At 33.0% G+C, this 21229-nt stretch overlaps 1 protein-coding gene across 1 annotated transcript; it reads right to left on the bottom strand.

Moving 5' to 3' along the window:
- Positions 1-14964: 14964 nt before the first annotated feature.
- On the bottom strand, positions 14965-19901 carry HELRODRAFT_175108 (hypothetical protein; the record flags this gene model as incomplete). The annotated part of the gene is made up of 5 exons (XM_009022545.1): positions 14965-15074; positions 15583-15648; positions 17777-17959; positions 19506-19508; positions 19832-19901. 5 exons carry the CDS (start codon positions 19899-19901, stop codon positions 14965-14967), a joined length of 432 nt encoding a protein of 143 aa, XP_009020793.1.
- Positions 19902-21229: the final 1328 nt, after the last annotated feature.

The following is a 21229-nucleotide window of genomic DNA, read 5'->3' as shown; positions in this document are numbered from 1 at the left end:
CCATTATTGATAATATTTTTACAAATCATAAAAGCAATGTCTTTACAAAGGGTATACTACTGGTAGATATCTCTGATCACCTTCCAATTTTCCTTGGCTTACCTGATAAGTTTACATCTATTTCTTTCAATTTTAAACGCAATTGCTTAAAAACTAGGCTAATCGACCCCCACAAAATTGCCCTAGTTAATGAGAATTTAGCTGTAATTAAATGGGAACCTCAGTATGGAGGTGATCTTGATTCTGAATACGATGGTTTCTTCACGAAATACATGGATGTTATAAATTTCAATTGTCCTGTTATATGCACAAAAAATCGTTTTAGAAAAAATTGGATGAACATCAATCTCTACAATAGTTATATGGATAAAAATAAACTCTACCTCAATTACCTTCAAAACCCAACGTCATGCAATAAAACTTTGTATGCTAGATCCAGAAATGATTTTATTAAATTGAAAAGAATTGCAATAAAAAAGTTTTATTCAAATAAATTTGAAAAATGTACCAATACCAGAGAAAAATGGAAAATTATGAATGAAATATTAGGAACAAATAAAGGTAACACCAATCTTTTTCAGGATCTTTCAGATATGAACTGTAAATTAAATATAGTTAACGGTATCAACAGTTTTTTCATTCAACAAGGCACAATATTAAATAATAATTTCAAAAATACTTCAAATGTTACTAACCTTGATGTCATGCAAAACCAAATTAACTCTTTTTATGTAGAAGAAGCATCTCCTGATGAAGTGGTGGCAGTTGTCCAAAAACTAAAAATTAGTAATACTTATGATTGTGATTTTCTGTCCTCCAATTTAGTAAAAGAGACTATAAAATATATAGCTGGGCCATTATCTATGCTATTTAATTATTCTATCAACATAGGTAAATTTCCTAGCCGCATGAAAATTGCAAAGGTTCTACCTGTTTTCAAGAATGGCGATCCTAAACTTTATGAAAATTATCGCCCAATATCGATACTTCCCATTTTTTCAAAGATCTTTGAAACGCTAATGTTCAATAGACTGTGGAAATTTATTTTACAATTTAATATAATCAATAAACAACAATATGGCTTTATTCCCAAATCGTCGACTGAATGTGCAATTGCTGAACTTCACCAATCACTTCTCAAAAACTATGAACTGAAAAATTTTAGCATCGGTGTCTTCATTGATCTGAAGAAAGCATTTGATGTCATAGACCATTCACTACTGTTGTCAAAATGAAAATGTATGGCATTNCGAGGTACAAGCTTTGATGGTNNTGATTCATATCTCAAACGCAGAGTTCAGTACACTTCTGTTGATGATGTTACATCTGCTACTGGAACTATTCTGACTGGAGTTCCTCAAGGATCCATTTTAGGACCACTATTATTCATATTATTTGTCAACGATATTTTTTCGGTATCAAATACTTGTAATACCGTGCTATATGCAGATGATACAAACATATTCTTATCTGGAGATAATCCATATCAGCTTTTCTCTAATATGAACAATGAGCTAATAAAATTTGTCGATTGGTTTGAAAATAATAAATTGACACTTAACGCTAAAAAGTCATGTTTCATCGTGTTTGGACCAAAAATCAAAACTAATGATCAAATTTTTAACGATTTAGCAATAACGCTTGGCGATTTTGCTCTTCCCAGGGTCTCCTCAATTAAATTTCTTGGTATAACACTACAAAGTGATTTAAAATGGATTGAACAAGTCAACCTAGTGCTCAGCAAAGTACATAAAGTAATAGGGGTGATCTATAGATCCCGTGACAAACTAGACCTCAAATCAATGATCACTCTTTATTACTCTTTCTTTTATCCTCATCTAATTTATGGGAATATTTTTTGGGGTTATTCATGCAAATATTTAAACAACAAATTGCAAATAGTTCAGAAACGTATATTAAGAATCTGTTTTTCCATAGGTTATCGCGATCATACTAGTTTCATTTTTTCCAACTATGGTTTTCTCAATATTGAACAAATTAATAAATACATTACGTTAATTTTTTTATATAAAGTCCAGCATTTTGATAATTATAGAGGATTGTTTGTTTTTGATAGGGTTGTTTCTTTGACCAGACAAAACAACATGTTGAAAATACCTAATAGTAGAACAGAATTAAATGATAGGTCCTGGTTTGTAAGAGGTGTTATTATCTGGAATGAACTAGGTTTTCATAATTTATCATTTTCTTCCTTGAACAATTTTAAAATAGTTGCTAGGAAAAAAATTTGTGATAATGAATAAATACTAATTGCATTTATTTTTTATCTTCCTGTATTTGTTTTATAAATGGACATTATTTTTCATTACATTTCGTTTTGGCACATTTTTTTATTTTTTTTAGTTAAGGTGGTCTGCACAAGTTTTTCTTTTTTGGATCTCCTGGTTTGATTTTTGCCGAATAAAATTGGATTGAAAAAAAAATATATATATATATAGATGTGCGTGTATGTGCGTATGTAATTATTTCTGTGTAATGTGTGTGTTTGATGTGTGTGCGTGTTTGCGATACGTGCGTGTTGCGATGTGGCGTGTGTGCGTGTTAGTGGTGCGTGGGTTCTATTTGCGCGCATAAGATTCTACGTTACAATTTATTTACGTTTTTATATGCGCGCTTGTATGATAACTTACTGCTGTGTATAAATAAAAATCTCATTTGGCTATACAGGCTGAAATAATTAATCAAGGCCTGTTCCTTGTTAGCAGTGGTGGAGAAGATGATGATGATGATGATGTTGAAAATGGTGATGGTGCTTATGACTATGATGACAATGTTGAAAATGGTGATGGTGCTTATGACTATGATGACAATGTTGGTAATGATGGTGGGAATAATGGTGATGATAGTTTTTATGACTATGATGACAATGTTGATGAAAATGTTGGGAAAGATAATGATGATGACAATGATGGTGATGATGGTGGGAATGATGATTATGACGACGATGAAGAGTGCGATAGGAAAAGATGAAAACGATTCGATGTTGATGAAGCTGCAACGCATTGAGAAATCTGTATACAAATTTGTCGACAACACCGTAAACCAAATTAAACACAGAAAACAAAACATCAACAGCAACTCAACATAAAAACAAAAAAAAAAAAAAATTAAACAAAGCTAAAACAGCATAAACAGTGTATAAATGCATAATCGCATAACAACGAGAAGACGCAAACAACAGCACCGTAACAACATCCCAAAAACACTGGAAGAGCCTACCTACCATGACCCTAACTAAAGAATATCACGACCTCAATATAATCGTTTATTTAAAAAAATATTTTTTCTTTTTCGCTGTAGGCGACCATGTTTGCTTACGTCATAAGTCACGTGCCGGAAGTTCCATCATTGTCATGTGAGCGATGATGACGTTTAGTTGGTTTTATTCTTATTTTGTTTTTTGTGATTTTTTATTAAATTAAAATTATTTTTTGTGTTTTTCTTATATTTATTTGTTCATTCAAAAATGTTGTTTAAATCAAAAATTTTTTTTCAAATTTTCAAATGTCTGTCAATTAAAACATCTTAAATTCATAATTTAATATTATCAAAATTTCAAATGTATACTGATTTAATACGATTTTTTCCGTGAAGTATGTTTAATTAACAAGTTGGTCTATGCCATCATCCTTATCATCATCATCCTCATCATCCTGATCAGGATCATCATCACTCACAAATAAATATTTTTCATCATCACCGTCGCGATTATCGTCATCGTAATGAACTCATAAATAAATATTTGATATCATGATTATTTTTATCGTCATCTTCCTTATCACCATCTTCATCATCTGGAAGAGTGGAAAGTGCTTATATCAGTGTTTTGGCCGGCAGCATTGGAAATGTTTCTCGCGAGTGTAATAACGATCTTTTTTTATTTGTTTTGTCATTTTTTCTTTTTTTTTTCTGGCTTGTTCTAGGTATCTTTTATGTGCTACTTGCATATTTTGTGTGTATTATTTTTCATATTTTGCATGTCCATCTTTAAAGAAAATGTTTATTTAGTTTTTTTATTTTTCAAAGACTAAAAAAATAACCAAATGGCATGTCCATTTTTGTTTTTTCTTTGTGAAGTTTCAAGTCCTACAGTTTCAAATTTGATTTGAATAGCCTAAACTAATTTTCAAAAAATTAGCATCAGATTTCAGGGCTGTTAATTACATAACACTGCGTAACGATTTTGTCCTGATTGCACTTTATCGTGCAACTACAACACAAATTTGAGTAATGAATATAAGATGTATTTTATAAATTGTTAGTTAAATTTATTCAACACATTTCTTATCGGAGTACAAACGTGTGAGAACATACCACGGAGAATTCGTGAAAATATGTTAAGACGCATGTTTTTGTAAACTTTGTCGTCCAAACATAACTAGGTAAAATTAACATAACTCTGTGAAATATTGAGAAAAAATATGTTTAGCTAGGTTTTGTTGCTTTTAAATTTCATAAAACCTGTTTAGTTGTTTGTGTAGTTGTGAAAACGTGCCTGCTTCTGTTGTTGTGAAAGTGTTCATACATGTTTGCGTTTGATCGTTAAGCTATTTTCTTTGTTTGTAGTTACGTGTTTGTTTTATTTTCGTTGTTGTTAGATTAAATTTTTTGCTGTTACACTCTTTTCAAACTGTTATGGATTGTTAGGTTATGGAAACTTTTTTTTTCAAGAAAGTAAAAATTTTGTACATGCCAAAAATTCAGAAGCTGACAGCATAGACAAAAACAACAAAACTGTGAAGAAAGGAAGTCTTGTAGAACGTCGACCCACACAAAACCAAGTGATTTATTTTATTTCATTTTTGAAATTTGAGTTTAAAAAACTTCTCTTGACGTTTCGTTTATTTTTTAATCGTTTAAATTTGTTTATTAAGTTTAATTTTTTTATTTATCGATTTGAGTTTTAACTCATATATTGAGATTTATGAAAACGTACAGTTTATGAAAAAATGAAAAAAAAATCATAAAGTATCTTATTCGCAATTAAATTTTTCACCATTAAAGTTGAACAAAAAAACAAATTGACAAAAAAAACAAGCAGACAAACAAACAAACAAGCAAGCAGACGTGCAAGAGATATTGTATAATGGGATGAATAATGGAGCTCGGGGCAAAACTCTGCTGAGTGGGTTTTTATGTCGGAACACATACATGATGACATCATGACGTCATTCAGCGATTTATTGATTGATTGATCGATTGATTAGTTACGATTGTAAGATTGAAAAAGTACACGGAGATGAGAATGATAGAGACGAGATTTTTCCAGCCAATCCTGGAAAACCACAACTTTCACCTATACAAATTAACCTCAATAGTAATCTAGAAAGTAACAACAACAACAATAACAACAACAATAGCGATATTTGTATAGATAGGAAGGTAAACAATCAACTTGGTGAAGGGCAAGGTATTTTTTTGGTTTCCAACAATTCATAAAAAATTGATGACGATGATTGAGATGAATGTGATGACGTTGATAATGCTTATGAACATGATAATAAATAAAATATTTTAATGGTGATGATGAAGAAGAGGAAGATGGTGATAACGAAGGTGAAAATGATGGGTCTGACGAAAATGAACCGATCCTATAAGCGATAACTTATTTGCTTACGGCGACATCAACATCTATTTGTATGATTAATTTTTCTATTTAATAAGTTTTTGTGTTAGTATGTTTACATATTTTTTACTTGTATGTCTGTGTGTTTGTATAAATGTGTGTATGTTAGTTTGTATGTTTTTATGCTGCAAGAGTTAACGTGTTATACAATTTCACACATAATCTTCCACTATTTTCTCGTTTGAAGAATTGATATTTAAAATTACCCGCACAGCGCGATTGCAAAAATTTGTTTTTTATGATTGCCCGTCAACCCCGAAAGCAAGTTTAAAATATTTCAAACGGGGCAGGATTATGCAAATAATGACTGCCACTGTGGCTACTGCTGTTGTAGCTGCTGCTGTTGTAGCTGCTACTGTTGTGGTTGCTGTTGTTGTAGCTGCTGCCGTTGTAGCTGCTGCTGTTGTGGCTGCTGCTGCTGTGGCTGCTGTGGCTGCTGCCGATGACGTTGTCGTTTGGAAATTTTTTCAAACATATCGAGCTGAATTAGTATTACTATTATAAGTATTCCTACATCTAGCTGTTCATTAAACATTGAAAAACTGTTTGTTAATATTGTATCAAGTAATGCTATCGGCGATACCGATAGCATTACCGACATTAAAATGTATTGCCGATCCCAATACAGATATGCCAATACTAACACTTTTGCATCAATTAAAATACAAAATTAACCGTGCTATCAATGGAAAATTTGAAATGACATTAAGTGACGCTCGCATCAATATAAATAAGACCGGCTAATGTTTTGTTTCATTCTTTAAATTAGAGATAAACGTACACAGTAATAATAATATTGACAATAACAATAACAGAAGTAATTGTGATAATAATAAAAAGGTTGGAAAAATATTTTTATTATTTTTATTGTTATAATAAATATCCATAATAAGCTTCCAGAGGAAGAAAACAATGCTACCAGCGGCAGCAACACATCCATCATTGCATCAATCACGACAAGTATCGCCGTCATCATCATCATCATCATCGTCGTAGTTGTCATCATCATCATCATCATCGTCATCGTTGTTGTCATCATGTCATAATCATTACCATAATCATCATCATTAGTATCATTTACTATTCATACAAAACGCGCAAACACATTCGCACGTACGTACACACACGTACATAAAAAAAACGTATATAATTAACCTAGCAGTTTTTATATAACTCTTCTTTATTTTACTAATAACGACAAGCAAAAGAAAACATTCTATTTAATTCAATGAATACTACATGAGACATAATACTTAATACATAACACGCAAACATGGTACGCAGACAACAATAACGAGTACGTAAAACGCGGTTTGCCGTACGCGGTACGTTATACGAAGCAAGTAATACGTAGCACACAGACCACACTACTACGTAACTGCGTAACTCCGATCGCTCGAAGCTCTCTTCGCTCGGAGGTCGCCATATTGCAACGTCATTCGTCACGTGATGAATGACGTAAGCGTATTATTGATGTGCCGATGTTGTTTATTGTTTGTGTTTCCTTTCTCTTTTGTTTTTTCATCGCTGTGATTGAGACGATGGCATTGTTTATATAGGGTGTTAGAAATAATAATGGTGACGACGATGATGATGATGATGGATGATGATGGTGGTGATGATGATAATAATGATGGTGACGTTGTTACATAAGACAATATATATATATATATATATATATATATATATATATATATATATATATATATATATATATATATATAATGCGTTAACGTGGTTCGAATCATTTTTTACTGGTCGGACTCAGCAGATTTCTTACTCAGGTGGTCTCTCGGAACAAATGCAACTTACGTCACGGGTGCCTCAAGGATCTGTTCTTGGACCGATTCTCTTAAATTTGTACGTTGCAGAGATATTGGATTTACTGAATAAAGATGGTTATTGTTGCCATGGGTACGCAGATGACATGGCAACAAACGAACGAACAACAAATGAACAAACTAATAAACAAACGAACCAACAAACCAACAAACAAACAAACAAAATAAACAACAAACGAACGAACGAACAAACGAGTTAACAAACGAATACACAAATAAATTGTATAAATACTTAGAGGATATATACGGTTAGAAATAAAGTTCTTTCTTGCGGCATGACACGATTATAAATGGAAAGCTTAAAACGTCACAAATGAAAAGATGTCAGTGAATGAATGAATGAATGAATGATTGAATGAATAAATGAATGATCGAATGAATGAATGAATGAATAAAAGAATGAATGTATGAATAAATAAATAAAATGTTGTAATAGCAGTATTAGCAGTAGTAGTAGCATCAGTAGTGAAAGTAGTAATTTTGTTAACGTAGCAACACAGTTACTAATAACGGAAATAGTGGAGTGTCAGTTTAATAGCGGGTTGTTTATATTGTTTGGCAAGGATTATGGCATGGACATCAATAACTTTAATGCCCAGCAGTGCCAACAATTTTCCATCCTAATTTATTTGCTGCTTCTAAAAAGGAGAGTCAGCAAGAGCCTGGCAGCCACATTCATCCATACGCTCCTACAACACGCTAACATATACCAACATAACACATGTGCTATCACTTCACTTCACACAACACACACACTCACACACAAACATACATACACACACACAACACACAAACATGTATATGTATAACATATCTTATCTTTTTACGTCCGAGTTCTTAAACATGGAATGAGCATGTATATTATTACATTGGGGTAGTACTTACAAGCATTCGTACATCTATACTCACATACACATACAATACAAGTTACAGAGATGTATCAGCATTTTTGCTTACATGCACATATCCAAATGAATAGATACGTATAAACAATATTATATACGCTAAGTATGACATTTTTCACTGCATATAATGCACAGCTCTTATAAGCACGTACACATATTGTGTAAAAACATACACATCCATTTACACAAACACGCAAACATACACAAACACACACACACGTACATAGTCATAAAGAGTTACTATTGCATATAAAATACACTTGAGTTTATTGTACGTGTGAGTTGTGGTTGCATATTCGCGTTTTGATGTGTTGTTTTGTTTGCCTGAGATGAAACTTTGCAGTTGGTGCTGGCTATGTTGATGTTGTGGTTGTTTTTACTGCTATTGATACTATTGCTGATGTTGTTGTATCTTCAAAATGCTTTTGTTAATGTTGTTGATTGTTTTTATTGCTACTGAGTGATGGCTGTGTTTTTGTTGTTGCTTGTCTGCGCGTGTGTTTGGCGCACTTTGAATTCTACCATCCGTCACTGAGTTCGTTTTTTGTTTTTTTTTGTTTTTATTGGCCTGCATTTATTGTTGAAGTTGTTATACACAATAATGTTTCTAACGATAATAGTTAATGCAATAATTAAAACTAATTGAAGTCGTAAATTTTTATGCTAGTATAAACGTTTGAACATGTTTTTTTTTTTTGTAAAAAATGTTGAAAGAATTGTTGGTGTTGTTGCATTTTTATTGTTGTTGCTGCTGTTGTTTTTGCTGCTGTTGTTGTTGTTGCTGCTGCTGTTGATACAAAAATATCCTATGTGTTGTTGTTAACCTTAGCAGGTACTATCAATACATTGTTTCTCAATTGCTTTTACTGCTAACAGTTGTTTTAACAGTTAAATTTTACTTTTTTCTATTTTCATTTTTTAAAATCTTGTCAAATGTGAAGTGGCGACAACTTTGTGACATTTTTTGAGTTTCTAATTTGTTCTTCTTAGCACAAAAACAGTTTTAAAACAGCAACAAACTTACAATTTTAATTAGGAAGAATTTGGTTCTGACACAAAGATGTAATGAACTCACAAAATTATAAACACAGACATCACACAAACAAACGTACGAAACACTTAAAATTACTAAAATTTATAGAACACACCAAACAATCAAAACACACACACCCTCACATAATATACACACATAACCACATTTTTATGTTGAAAAATACCGAAAATTCTGAAAGAAAATATAAGAAATACAATGAAGCAAGCAGAGGAGGTTTCAATAATACCATACAGCCATTGGCAGGCAACCATAACAACACAATAAACCGCCGGCAATAATCGCTTTGCGGGTCGGCACAACGCAAAATACTGTTGTTACTAATATGTTACTGTTGTAACTAATATATATATGCAGTATACACTCACTCACTCCCTCACACACACACACACACACACACACACACACACACACACACACACACACACACACACACACACACACACACACACACACACACACATACACACACATACATTCGCAAACACACAAATACGCACATATAAAACATTTAAATATAGATAATTCATAATAGCCTGCTTAAACGCATGCATGCACATACATATTCACACACTAGAAAGATGCAAGTGCATATTCAGCACCATACAACTCTCAATCAAATCCAACTGCATGCCTGCGTGTTCTTAAGTAGAGACATACTTTTCTGACCAGGCTTGCGCAAACACTTTAAATACAGCTCAAGTGCACGGATATAAAATATTCACGCACTCACGCACACGAATACACACACATACGCATACACACAACGTGCACGCACTCACACACTAACACATTTACGTACACGCATAGGTTTATTGGGGTAGGTTGGATGACGATACGCATAATAGAAAATGGTTTTAATGTTTGCTTCATAATTCCCATCTACATGTTTCAGTTTGTTTATACGTTCGTTTATTTTCAAGCAGTTTTTATGTATGTGTATGTGTATGAGTGTGTGTGTTTGTGTCTGTATGTATTTTTATGTGTCTGTATACACCCTTAGTGTTTTGGTTGTCAGACTAATATATACTGTCTGGATATATTTCCTTCGATTGTTTAATTTGTTGTTACTCATCCAGGCGTAGTTTCAAGAGTGAGCATACTTTTTCATGCTTCATGTTTCAAAAGTGACAGCTGACATAGACAAAAACATAACAATAATATTTTAATTAAAATATTAAACATTTAAAACAAACATTTTAACGTAAACTCAGGTAAAAGTGTTGACAGCATACAGGGCATTAAAATCAACCTAGAGAAAAACAACAAAGCCAAAAAGGAAAAACAAATTAGCACAAAAAGAAATAAAGTCAAAGCATAAACATGAAAACACAAACATAAAATCAAAACATGAACGCAACAAATACAAAAACACGCGACAAAAATAAAAAGTTTCGACCACGTCATGTAGAAAGTAGTTTGTTGCTTGAAAAACTCGTTGGCGCACAAAAGCAATGATGTGAAATTGTTTGTTTGGCGGGTTTACAATGCAAACGATGGTGATGATGTTGGTGATCGCTATTTTAAAAATACTTCTTAACTCGGTCGGTCGGCAAGTTAGCTCAGTCGGTACAAGTGCCATATCTCAGACAGTTACGTATTGACCTGGTTCAAATACTATCTGTCGAAACTCAAAAACTATCATACGTAACGCACGTAAAATGCGGTGGTATGCGTCGTGTTTGGTGTGTGTGGTGTAGCTAGTACAGAATTTGTGGCACAGTGTAGAAATGTAAGCAGTTTTGTGTGTGTTAGAGCTGCATAAGTAAACAACTGTGACAATGATGGTGATGAAAATGACGAAGAAACATCAATGCAACTTACTATCGTTTGCAATACACTACAGTTTTCACAGTAAATAAAAAAATTAGAAAAATACATACAAAATTTCAAGAAAGTAGAAGGGGAAAAGGCCCTGGCAAGGGAAAAAGTCCCAGCCACATTTACTGGAAGGGTCATCCATTACAAAGACATGGGATGCGCGGAGAGGTGTGTTAACATGGGATTTCAATGTATAACATTCCCAGATAACGTTGAAAGGATTATTTATGTTCAGGCTGTTTTTGTTTGTCACGATGGCTGGTGATAGTGATGAAAATGTTGATGAGGATGGCGATGATGGTGAATATGTTGATGGTGTTAAAAATGACGATAAATGATGATGATAATGATAAATCTAATGATGATGATGGTTATAATTAAGCTGATTATGGTTAAAATAAAGCTGGTGACAATTAGGAGAGTGAAGAAGATGAAGATAGTGATGAAGATGATAATTCCAACAACGATAATAAATAGAATGATGACGATAATAATGATGATTAAAACTATGAAGACGGTTATTTTTCACAAAAAGTGATGATGGTAATGTTGTTGGCATTGTATATAATAAATTATATATATATATATATATATATATAAACAACAACATCAACAACGCCATCATCATTCATCACAACAATATAACATCAACCAACGTCGGCAATTAAATAATGAAAGTAATAAATTTAAAGATAAAACATGTCAGCATTCATGTCAGCGCGATGTTTACGATGACGTTGAAGATGACGTAAGCATGCTGGGGTGCTGCTGATGATGATGTTAAAGATGATGATGTTAATACAACACAAAAAAACATGTTAGAGTTAATAATAATAATTTTTGTCAAAATATATTAATTAAAGGATTATAAAGAAAAATGCTTTTTTTCACAATAGAGTTTATTTAGTAAAATAAAAATAATAAGTCAAATGACATCATGACACGTTCATTAAACTTTTAATTTTGACAAATACGAGTGGAAAAATTTCTCAAGGTCATTAGTTTCGTTTGGACGGACTTAATAAGCGGCATCAGTTGGAATAAAAAAATTTAGAAAATGATAACAGACGAGATGATCTTATGTCTATTTGATTTTTTTTGCATTTTTGCGTTTTTATCTTTCTGCGTGTATGTACGCCTCTCTCAAACACACTCGCACAGGAGTTCTCTTTCTTAATTCATCTTTATCTCTCTCTCTTTTACTCTCACTCCTTTTTTTTCCTTCTCACTCGTTTTTTCTCTTTTTTCTTGACTTGTGTCAGTGGTGTATGTCACAGAGAATTATTTCTTCTTCGATGGTTTATCTGGAGACGATTCATTTTCATAGATGTATCAATAGCTTGGGTAACAACACCGCATCCATTTCTTATAATTTACATACAGTCATATGTAGCATAGGAATGTTATTGTAAATAAATTCACTACCATGTAAATATATAGTTAATGTACAATCAATTATAATATGCATGCTCATATACACGCATTCACATAGAGAAAGAGAGACAGAGAAGGAGAAAGAGACATACACACATCACACTAAATCTACAGAATATATACACAAGTGCAATACAGCTGACACTAAAGCTGTTTCTGTGCGCCTGCCCATGCAATGCAACGTACGTGGACTCTCAAAAGATCGCTTCATAATCTTCCTCCTGCCATCAATAAAGATATCGTTATCTTAATTCGGGTTATCCGGGTTCGAAAACACATGAACTCTAATAAAAACTATTGTGTGGTCCCAAAATTATACGTTAACTTTGTTACATATATGTTGAAAATTAGATTTATTTTGAAAGCGTATGTACTACAAATGCACATATATACGCAAACGCATAAATATATACACATACAAAGATGCACGAACACACACATACACATACATACATATATACACATTCATACACGCACATATGTACAGAATATTTGTGCACGCTCATCCCAGCAGTCAACGATTCTGTTATCTTTTAAATGGAACCCATCTTTGATGACATTTTTCGATTATATACATACATACCGACACATACACACACACACACACACACACACACACACACACACACACACAGACACTCACACTCACAGAAACACACACAGACACACACACACAGACGCACACATTAATGATGGTGATGAAGAGGACGAGATGATGACGAAGATAGTAAAATAATGATGAGGAAGATGACAAAGAAGATGATGATGGAGATAACGTCATCGAAGGCTGAAATGATAAGAAGGGAGATGAAGATGATGATGAAAAAGGAAGAAAATGATGATGATCGGGCCAACTTCCATTTATTACAATTTCAACCAATTAAGATTATATACAACTTCCGAAGGGTTAATTAAGGTGAGTGATGTCGAGATTTAACCACTAAGTTTTTACTGTTTACTTATGTGCGTTTGAGTGTGTGTACATGTGTGTGCATGTGTACGTGGGTGTGTGTGTATATATGCATAAGTGTATGCTTGCTTATGTGAGTGTTTCAATGTGTACGTGCGTACATGCAGGGCTAAATTTAGAGGTGTGTGTGTGGCAATAAGAAAGGGGCGACCGACTGGCAAAATTATTTATTAACTAATTTACTAACTAACTAATTAATTAACTAACTAACGGCCTAGCGTTAATGCTGTATAATGCAGTTCTTTTTTTCTATGAAAAAACTTCTTCTTGTTATGTTAAAAAGCTACAGGCCTTTTGAAACATCCGTCAGTCACCTTCCCTACAAACATTCTCGCTTCAGTTTCTTCATCCAACTTCCATGCTGCATCTAGTTTGCTTAACGGAACTGCTATCTTAACACTTGAGTACATGTCCATATATTTTGTTTGGTGATATATTGATGAATGAATAAATGAAAGGATTAATTAATTAATTATGATGTAATGTAGTATACGTTCGTCCGTTTTGCTGGGCTGTATTCCAATACATTGTTGTTTATTAGGACATAAATATTGAAATTTTCTTCCTTTATGTAGCGCATGATATGTAACGTTGAATGTGTGAAAAATATAATTAAATGAATTATTGCGTGTGTGTGTGTGTGTTGGTGTGTGCGTATGTGCGCGTGTGTGTGTGGCGTGGTGGTATGTTAGGTTTTTCTGCTTGTACTCTTACGTACATCTGCTGTTGGTGCTGGCACTGGTAATTGGACTTGCAAGTGCAACGACGAAGATGTTCCATCAGTGTTAGTGCTGTTTTTTTAAAGATTATAAATGCTATCAAATGAAAACAACGACAACTGGGCAGGGGAGTGACACGCGAAGAACAGCAGAAACGAATTAAATGTAAAAACGCCAAGAACATAAATTTATACATCATTAACGTTTATTTGTAGAGTATATTTTTTTAGAATTTAACAACAACAACACAACAAAAACACAAAAATAACAACACTACAAGAACAACAACAAAGCATCAAACAACAAAACAAAAACACAACAAAACGCATCAAACAACACAACAACAACAACAACTACTACTACTACACATCAAACAACAACACACTAAACAACACAAAGTAACAAAGCTTGGAAGAATGGAACAAGTGAAGGAAATATCTCGAATGCAAAATTTTTCAATTTTATTTTCCACGGGATGAGTACGTGGATGCTTATGTTGAAATATAGATATGCTGGTAGACATGCGATCAAATTTTTGATATGATAGAGATGCATTTTTAGTGAAATTATTAAAAATTAAGCTTGGAAGAATGGAACAAGTGAAGGAAATATCTCGAATGCAAAATTTTTCAATTTTATTTTCCACGGGATGAGTACGTGGATGCTTATGTTGAAATATAGATATGCTGGTAGACATGCGATCAAATTTTTGATATGATAGAGATGCATTTTTAGTGAAATTATTAAAAATTAATGGACTCTAAACAAAAACAACTTGAAACTTTGAAAAACGAGTCGTAAATCGATAGCACATGGAATTAACTTAAAATGAATTGACATGAAAAAAAAACCTAAATTTATTCAAATGAAAAACTATTTTGTATGATCCAGTAAACAAACAGACAAACGAACAAACACATATTCATATATACATACAATACCAAAAACAAACAAACAAACAAAGAATAGAACAAATAAACAATTAAAAACAAAACATACAACATTCTATGAGATGCGCAAACAAAAGATTATATAATAAATTAAACCGAAAAAACACACAGAAAATACAAACATACAAACTGATGAGCAAAATTGAACAAAGAAAAAAACAAACTAGCAAACAAACAAACAAGAAAGCAAACAAATAAACAAGCAAACATGCAAACAAACAAAAACAAACAAAAAGTAACTAACCCAGTGGGAAGATGTTAAATTCATCGGACGCCACTCTTTCATTCCTCACGTTCACTGTTGTTGACACTGGATGAAATAAAAATAATAACAATAAAAATAACAATAAATATAATAATAATAACAATAATTATTATTATTATTTCTTGATGTATTAATATGAATGAGAAGGCAAAATGTTATGAAGTGCGTTTTCAATTGGACTGACACAACTATAAACATTGTATACATAGACGCATATAAACAGCATTAAAAAGATCTAGACACAGTAAATGTAAATATGAAATTAAACAACAAGCAAGAATAGCAATTTTATTAAACAACAAAAATAAATCGGAAAAGCAACAACAAACAAGTATGACGTCATTATTTCTGTACCCTCGGTGCACGTCAATGAATCAAAACATCCGGTTTCATCGATCAAAGATTATAAATCGTTTCCACGCACCATTTCAATGTCATTTTATAAGCGCTTCCGGCATTCGTCCATTTTTCAATAAGGCAGCCCCGCTTCAGTATTTATGGTCTTTGGTTTTGCGCGCGAACTTTGAGCGTTATAAATGTAGGCTTGGTCGTTTGTGAGGTGCGATGATTGAAGTTTTATAATTGGTTGTCACGAAGTACGTGCGTGTGTATGTGTGTGTGTGTGTATGTATGTGCGTGTGTCTGTGAGTGTATATGAGTATGTGTGCTTCTGTGTATTTTGCTGGCTAGCGTTTGTTCTGTGTTTATTAAAATTTTGTTATGGTTGTTAGTAATATTATTATTATTTTGTGTTATAATTGCATTGTTTCAGCTGTCGTTGTTATTCATATTAGTGTTTTTATTTTTATTGTTATTATTATCATTTAGTATCTTTATACAATTTTTCAAACGATCAACATATTTTAAATTAAAATTTTCTTTTTTATATGAAGAACAAAATTTTCAATGAAAAAATTGCACCGGGTGAACAATTCATTCAATCTTGAAAAAGTAAAAATATCAAAAAAATATAAAAAAAATAAAATAATATGAAAAAAAAATCAGAATAAAATGCACGCAAGCAGGAAGAGAAGCGAAGTGTGACAAGCAGAATGATTTGAAGATTTCTTAGATGGGGATTTATTTTAAACTTTATTTTCAAAAGAATTTAAAACAAAATTATTGTGAATTTTTGTGTATTTTTATTTTTTATTGAATATTGTTTCATGTTTTCATGTTTGTTTTCATGTTTTTTTTTTTGTGTATTTTTATGTCAAAACATTTTTTGTTTGTTGAAGTTTTTATTTATTTAGAGAATTTTTTTTCTAGTAAGGATATGAAAAAAATTGAATGCGTTCTTCTGCTGGCTGTGAATCCATTTTTTAAGATTCGTCGTTTTATAAGGACGTTTGAAATTTTTTGTTATTTTGGGAGATGAAAAAATTTTTATTTTACATAAAAATATTTTTTTCAAGACTACCATCCCCATCGTTGTGCTTACTTTCATCCTTTATCTATTCCTCATGTTTCAACCATCGAACTTCATTCAATTATTCTTTTCTACGCTATCTTCCACCTCTTACCTTAAACGTTTTTTGCATTTTATTGTCACAAAAATTTTAATCATCATTAATTTCACAAATAATTTTTTGCTTGATGTGTGGTTTAGAGAAACATAGAGATGCTTTGATACCTACCTATCTGCTGCTGACAAATTTAAACGTTTCTGCTATAGAAGCTGAAACAACCACTACAAACCACCTACAACTACATCTGCATGCAACATTCACGCCACAAAAACTAACATACATATTTTTGTATGATACCCACACCACACTATGGATTGAATCCAAACTATTCCGCATGCGATACTAACTTTTTACTTTTTGAGCGAACTAGGCAATTGTATCTATTCATCTATCAACTATCACACCACGCTAAAACATTCTCGCAATCATTGCAGTCACCATCGTCAACAATTTTCATTTCCACTTTCTCAGGTCATTCCATCTACCGACCAATGTCATTCAATCAATCATTCAATCAATTAATCAATCAATAAATCAAGTATATTTAAACAGCCTATATTTCTACATTTCAATGGCGCTTTGGTCGAATTAGCAAAAATTTAAGTGTTTCCAACTAATTAAATATTTAGGAAGTTATAAACAATAAAAGTGCAAATGAAGTGGGAAAATATCACGAAAATATCCCATGCACTTCGCCATCTTACCTGCGGTAGAACAGTTTCCAGGCCTTCCAACCCAGGTGTGATCAACGCAGACGAAATGGAAAAACTCCTTGGAGTGTTGGCACCTGACGACCAGTCTGTTCTCCTCTTGCAACTCAATCCTCGAATGCTCCGGCGCTGTCATGCTCTCACAACCCAACACTGAAATGAATTGTTTGGATAATGCTGTGTGTGTGTGTGTGTGTGTGTGTTGTGTGTGTTTTATGTGTGTGTGTGTTTGTGAGCGTGTCTGCGTTCGCGTGTGATTGGTTTGTGTTATGAAAAAAGGTAATTTAATTGTTTAGACCTGAACGTAATTAGTTTTTTTTAGTAAATTAAAAGTTTTTTTCACTGAAATCATTGTATAATTTTTCATTTTCTTTTGTAAATGAAAATTTTACTGTTAGAAACAAAAAATAACTTTCAATAAAATTTTATCAATCATCAATAAAACATCAATAATTTCAACAACAGCATACACTCAATATTAACACCAACAGCATTACTAAAAAACAACAACAGACGGCAACAACAACGACAACAACAACAGGCTTCATGGGTTGCCCCGTCCAACGAAGCGAAAAATTAAGACCAATGATGCGAAGAATTCAAAACTCGCGACAATATGCGCGGAATATCGCTCAAATTTGGTTTTTGAATTTTATTTTCTATTATTTTGTTTTGTTGTCTATGGTTTTGTTTTGTTGCCTATTGTTTTGTTTTGCTATTTTTGTTTTTGTTCCATTTTTCTGTAGGTTTTGACGTAGTTGGTTGATAAATTGAATTGTCGGTGCTTTTGTTCGATTGGTTAGAATAAGTCAATAGTACTGGTGGCCGGTGCAATGCCGACGGCAGATGCAAAAACAACTGCAGCAGTTAAAACAAAAAAAATTAAAACGACAAGGTTGATTGATTGACATTTACTGCAATTTGAACAAGTTAATGTCATCAACGATTGCCAGCAACCACGATGTAGCAACATGATAGTAAATTGTTTTCAAATTATAAAAAATGCACAACAACTACTTGTCACATGAAAATTATCACATCAACAACATTAAATCGCGCAACAACAAAAGTAACACAACAACAAAAACGACGACGACGAAAAACGAAAATAACTTCCTTTATGGCAACAGACGCAATAACAGCGAGCGCGTACAACAGCACAGCACAGAGTTGCATCATAAAGAACAAAATAAAAACGAGAAACCAACAATAACTCAGCACCTCAACAACTCTCCGTGCATGTTCATATTAACGTATTGGTCGAATGAACATAAACACACATGTAAACATAGACATGAAAATAAATATGGACATAAACACAAAGATACAAATATTTATTAATATAATGAAACAAACAAAAACAACAAAAAATTCAACAATTAAAACAACAACAAACAACAACAACAAACAACAACAACAGCAACAACAACCGTTGAAATAATTTTCTCTCGAAACAAACAACTCATGCGACACAAAAAGCGAAAGAACCTAATAAAAGCCCATGACTTATCGCGTCGCCACAGACACACCTTTTGCATAATCACACACACACACACACACACACACACACACACACACACACACACACACACACACACACACACACACACACACACACGCACACACACACACACAAACAAACACATAAAAACACACACACTTACAAATACATACACACGCATATACGCCTTCACGTCCATATTTACTAGATTTACTAGCTTACGTTCTGATGTTCAGGGCAATTTAAAAATTAAAATATGTTAAATAAAGTTACTAAATTTAATTGCACTTGTTCAAATAAATTGTGTTATACCTCACGAAATGATAAAAAATATATTGGTGACAATCACGCACTATTGGTACACACAAACTTTACACGTGCACATATTTATTTCAATGGATTTATTCAAACAAACAAATGTATTTAAAAATCCTTCTTAACAAATAAATGAAGCTGGATGAAACGTTCACTCAAACGAAGAAGGCTGCTTTAAAAATACTTATTCGCGGTCGACAAGTTAGCTTAGTTGGCAACGAATTAGCTCATACGCGCCACGTCATCGTTGTTGTTGCACCAGGACCGAGTTCGAATTCGGTCTGCGCAAAAGTAGAAAACCATTTTATTTTTCGTGCGTAGAGTGCGGTGTTTGCACGTGCATGTGAGATGCGTACGTGTGACTGTGCGTGTGACGTGTGCGTGTGACGTATGTGTGACATGTGTGATGTGTGTGTGTGACGTGTTGTGTCAGTATGAAACAACTTGCAAGCAGTTTTGTGTTTGCTGTTTTATAGTAAAAAGAGAGTTTCGCGCGAAAATTTAATACATGCATGAACTTGCAAGCATTCAAATTATTCACTAATAGTTCGTTTTAGAAATACAAATTTAACGAATCATATGTACCATACATACAAACGCTGGAAAACACATGAAACCAGCACGCACACTAACTCAACACACACACACGAACGCACGCACACGTCGCATAAAATGTAACGCGCAACGACTCAGACGCGCAGAAAAAAAAACTCGCGTTGAAAACCCGGCAGACAAATAAACACATATTGGACGCCGACATGATCATCATTCATCTAGCTCGTGATTGGTTGGCGGATTGTATGACGTCACATAGGGGTCACGCGAAAGTCATCACGTGATTGAGGCCCCGGCATAACCTATGACCTTTGGTGAAAAAATAAAAAAGTGTAGATGGCGGTCGTAAATTAATATGTTGTTTGTTCATTTGTCTACTGAGCAGTTCTCAAGTTCATTCACTGACTTGCAGGTCTTTGAGAAGATGTGATGATGAAGAAGAAGATGATGATGTTTTCGATGATAATGTTGTTGCCGTTAACGGTGATGATGATAGTAATGATGACGACGACGATGATGGTGGTGATAATGATGACAATGATGATTATGATGATGATGATGACGAGGACGACAATGATGATCTTGATGATGATTGAAATAATGATGATGAGAGCAGTGATGATGACGAAAAAGATTATAACGTTGGAGATGATGGTTGTGATGAAGAATAAAAAAGCTACTACAGTGATAACGATGATAATGATGATAAAATTCGTACTGACGATGATGATGAATGTATTTAATTAACGATTGCAAGATTAAAAGCGATGACGACAAAGATGATGCTAATGATTATGATAGAAATTCTAAAATTTTTTTCCAGATAAAATTAATGAATGGACATTGAAAAACCATAATCTTATGACTTGTGTGTGTGTGTGTGTGTGTGTGTGTGTGTGTGTGTGTCTGTGTGTGTGTGTGTGTAATTGATACAAATATGGTCGTTTAAAAAAACCATGTATATTTAATGATGGAATGGCAGATATGATGTCACAATGTAATCAGTTGAGATGAAGCTAATAACGACGTTGATGATTAAGATAATGACATCAAAATAAAAAAAGGTTAATGATGAT

The sequence above is a fragment of the Helobdella robusta genome, assembly GCF_000326865.2.
Source record: "Helobdella robusta unplaced genomic scaffold HELROscaffold_32, whole genome shotgun sequence".
In the NCBI taxonomy this organism is placed as follows: Eukaryota; Metazoa; Annelida; class Clitellata; order Rhynchobdellida; family Glossiphoniidae; genus Helobdella; species Helobdella robusta.
Note: the sequence above shows the minus strand (reverse complement) of the source record. Positions and strands in the feature narration are given on the sequence as shown.